Source organism: Octopus bimaculoides, chromosome 26 (genome assembly GCF_001194135.2).
Source record: "Octopus bimaculoides isolate UCB-OBI-ISO-001 chromosome 26, ASM119413v2, whole genome shotgun sequence".
Lineage (NCBI taxonomy): Eukaryota > Metazoa > Mollusca > Cephalopoda > Octopoda > Octopodidae > Octopus > Octopus bimaculoides.
The window spans coordinates 20,372,525-20,376,764 of NC_069006.1; the positions used below are offsets into that span (position 1 = coordinate 20,372,525).

General features: G+C 39.1%; 1 protein-coding gene across 1 annotated transcript in view; it reads right to left on the reverse strand.

The window, feature by feature from the left end:
* Positions 1-3,406, reverse strand: part of LOC106868949 (WD repeat-containing protein 75) — a 16,747-nt gene extending 13,341 nt beyond the window's left edge. Inside the window, exons 1-3 of the mRNA XM_014914426.2 lie at positions 3,269-3,406; positions 1,594-1,723; positions 465-530 (exon numbers count right to left, since the gene is read on the reverse strand). Of these exons, the coding sequence (XP_014769912.1) occupies positions 465-530; positions 1,594-1,723; positions 3,269-3,336 (264 nt within the window). The 5' untranslated portion in view covers positions 3,337-3,406. The remainder of the gene's footprint in view (positions 1-464; positions 531-1,593; positions 1,724-3,268) is intronic.
* Positions 3,407-4,240: the final 834 nt, after the last annotated feature.

Here is a 4,240-nt window from a genome sequence, read left to right on the forward strand (position 1 = left end):
AATCTGAATGTTAAAGGATTGAATTACTTTAAAATAGAAAGTTTGTATCACAAAATTCAGGCAGTCTTGGCTGGCTGGTATCAAAAGGAGTTAAAAGCAAATCATCATCATCATCATCATCGTTTAACGTCCGCTTTCCATGCTAGCATGGGTTGGACGATTTGACTGAGGACTGGTGAAACCGGATGGCAACAACCAGGCTCCAATCTGATTTGGCAGAGTTTCTACGGCTGGATGCCCTTCCTAACGCCAACCACTCAGAGAGTGTAGTGGGTGCTTTTACGTGTCACCCGCACGATATATATATATATATATATATATATATATATATGAAACTCCTTAACAAACTTATTGAACGGTGTTAGTTTGTAATATTCATCTTTCAAAAATGAAACTGCATATCTTATTTCTAGTCAGTAAAAAGGGAAAAAGGAATAATAGATTAAAAATTTTATCAAGCTCACCTTAAGTAGAACACCATCATTATAATCCCACTGGATAATAGTCTCATCCAGAGAACAGGACAGAATCTGTGAAATAAAGAAATCCTCAATATTTAAAATCTTCAAGAATGATAAATCACACTGCAATGGACTGACCGGAGCTCTATGAGTAAAATTTGTTAAGAATGATTGAGACCTTTGACATTATACATTATGTACAATTGACGGATATTTGTCCTCATCTTAATTGTTGTTAACACAATGTTTTGGCTGATATACCCTCCAGCCTTCATCAGGTGTCTTGGGGAAATTTCGAACCTGGGTTCTCATTCCTAAGGTATTTTTTGATGTTGTTATTATATGGCGTAGTGGTTAAGAGCGCGCGCTACTAACCCCAGGATTCTGAGTTTGATTCCAGGCAGTGACATGAATAATAAAAATAACATCAAAAAATACCTTAGGAATGAGAACCCAAGTTCAAAATTTCCCCAAGACACCCAATGAAATCTGGAGGGTATATCAGCCGAAATGTTGTGTTAACAACAAACAAGATGAGGACAAATATCCGTCAATTGTAAATAATGTACATAATTGCTCATCTCTTAAACATAGACCTTTGACATTATGTCATGCTTGAGAAGAAGACCCATCAAGCCAAGTAAAATTGCAGTCGTGGCAGATACTGGTGTCACACAAATGGTACCCATGCCAGTGGCAAGTAAAAGCACCCACTACACTCTCGGAATGGTTGATGTTGGGAAGGGCATCCAGCCATAGAAACCATGCCAAATCAAACTGGAGTCTGGTGCAGCCTTCCAGCTTGCCAACCCTGGTCAAAGCATTTAACCCATGCCGCATGGACAACAGACATTAAATGATGATGATGATGAAGGTAACTGAAGGAAAGCCCAACAGATGAGAGAAAGATGAAACTCAGAGTAGTAAGGGACATGATGCCCAGGGCAAGTACTTAGGTTGCCTGTACTTTCACCCAGCTCTGGTATCAGGTTAAACACTGAGGTTGATATAATTGACTAAAACCTAAAGTGGAGTCCCATTGTCATTGCAATACAAAAACAGAAACCAATAAAAGAATAAAAGTAAAATAAATTTTAAAAAATAAACAACGAAAAATGAACATAGTACTCACCTGTAATTTATTCATAGGGTGAACCAGAACACCTGTGATTGTTTTAGTGTGACCCCGTAATTTATGTACACATTCACCTGTTTTCAAACTGTAGACCACTACAACTGTATTCGAGGCACAGATGAGCCATCTGAGAAAAATAAAGAGAAAAAAAAAACTAAATACTGGGTCATCCCATAAATAATGCAGTTTTTTTTTTTATACGTCTGGTATTTTTCAAAATTAAGATAGACAAAGTTCTTTTTTAATCTAAAATATACCCTCCTTCATTTTCTACAATGCTCTTCCATCTATCTGGTAGACTTGCACGGACCCGCTTCCAAAAGTCTCTTGTCCATAATGAAAAATACTCCTTGAGTACTGTTCTGACGTCATCTACAGAATTCAAATTCTTTCCATCCAAATTCTGACAGCTAATACCATGACAGTGCCGGGGTAACGTCCGGCAAATATGGTAGGTGGGGCATCGTTTCCCATTTAAACTCCATCCTTTGGAATGTCATCCTTGCTGTATGTAGCCAAGCATTATCCTGATGGAAGGACACCTTTTGTCTTCAAACCAAAGATGATCATTTTTCTTCTAGTGCTGACTCAAGCTGCTCACAATAGATTTCCTTTGTTTAGTCTGATCTTTCTTGAAAAGGAAAAGTCTCCTCATATTTTAGTACTCCTGTATTTCATACAAGGGAAATTAGTTCTGAAAAAATCCACGACGACCACCACCATTAAATTTTTTTTCTTTTTCTGTTTCTCCTGAGCTATTATAAAACAGCTGTCCCTCTGTCCTCGAGGGGCAGTTATTTCGAGTGTTTCTGCGCTTCTATCAGGTACACGTTGAAGGAAACCTTTTTTCACAGTGGTGTCATAGCAAAGGTTCCGTTTACATATTCTCCATCTGGACCGTTATTTCAATACTCCGCCAGAAAAGGTAGTGTCAAAACATTACAAAAATAATGAACCAATTAGGAAGAGATCGTGCATCCCTCGATTTGCTAGAAGTGGCAGCCAAATCATAACTTTGTCTTACATATACACGCACATTTCATGTTATGGTTAGAAGCGATGAACATGACAAGAACCAGTGTCCAGTAGAACCACTCCAGATCCTAGTAAGGGTACTCGTATAAGTTGAGTAAAGACTAACTAGCTTTGAGTTGAGTATATATGTATACATATGAGGAGAGTGAGATAGAGATTGGATAACGTATTCTGGTAACATTTGGAATGTCTCTAACTAAAGACATGCGGTACTACTAAAGCAGCACGGTCCCGAACGCGCAGTCGCGAGTGGTCGATCCTAACCCTATCCCTAACCCTAACCCGCGTGTGCAAATGAATACGTGTTTAGGATTAGGGTTAGGATCGACCACTCACGACTAGCTAGCGCGACTGCGCGTTCGGGACCGTGCTGCTTTAGTAGTACCAGGCATGCTATATCAGAAGTAGATTGACGGAAACTAAGCTAAAAATTAAAAAAACAAAACAAAACCAGAATTAATCTCAACCTCACACTATAGGAACAAATTATTTTACAAATTTCCAATAAAACTGAACCAGATATCATTAGGGAATTATTGCAGGGACTATTGACGTATATGAATATACGCAGACACTTCGATATCTTTCAAGTAAGGAACGAATACTCATTTCTCAAGCGATTAAAATGATGACTTACCTGGAATCGTATGAACAGATGGGTCGGTAGCCGACAAGATAGCCCGATCCTACGCTTACAATGGACATATTTAACAACACGTGCTAAACACGAACGTCGCCATTAACAGCCGGACTAAGCGGAAGTTGTCTCTTATTCACCGGTGTAAGTAGTCTAGTTTCCCCTCTCCTAATTATTGTACACGGCAAGTTTTATCCTGTTGATTTGAAACCTGTTTAAGTATCAATACACGAAACTCTCGACCCTTGGGTCACTCTGTAACTTATGTAACTTAATAAAAAAAAAAAGAAATTTGTATATTTTGAGTTTTATTTTCTTCTGTAACACCAAACCGGTAATTTCCTATATTGTGTTCGTAAAATCGAATTTGTTTTAGTTTCAATTTCATTTCAATTCGATTGTCATGTCTTGTTGATCCCTTATTGCTCCTCGTTTTATTGTGAATTCCCAACGAAATACTTACAGATCAGTAGATAATCGATGAAAGGCATACAATTACGACACTGGCTCGATCTTTGCCAGATTCAGCGACTTGTATTCCTTGATGTGCCCGCCGTGGATTGTTGAAGAATTCTCACATGTGCCCAAGGCACAATTTTCCAGCTAATTTTCGTCTTCTACAGTCAATGAGTTATTTTAGTGTAACATAATATCTCAGACTAGGTCTGGCTCAAGGTACCGGCAATACAGACAGTCACCCGGGGCGCCAAGACAAGGAAATTTCCACGATCGTCAGAACGTAAAGACGGACGAAATACCTATTTCTTTACTGCCCACAAGGGGCTACACACAGAGGGGACAAACAAGGACAGACAAATGGATTAAGTCGATTATATCGACCCAGTGCGTAACTGGTACTTAATTTATCGACCCCGAAAGGATGAAAGGCAAAGTCGACCTCGGCGGAATTTGAACCCAGAACGTAAAGACAGACGAAATAACGCTAAGCATTTCGCCCGACGTGCTAACGTC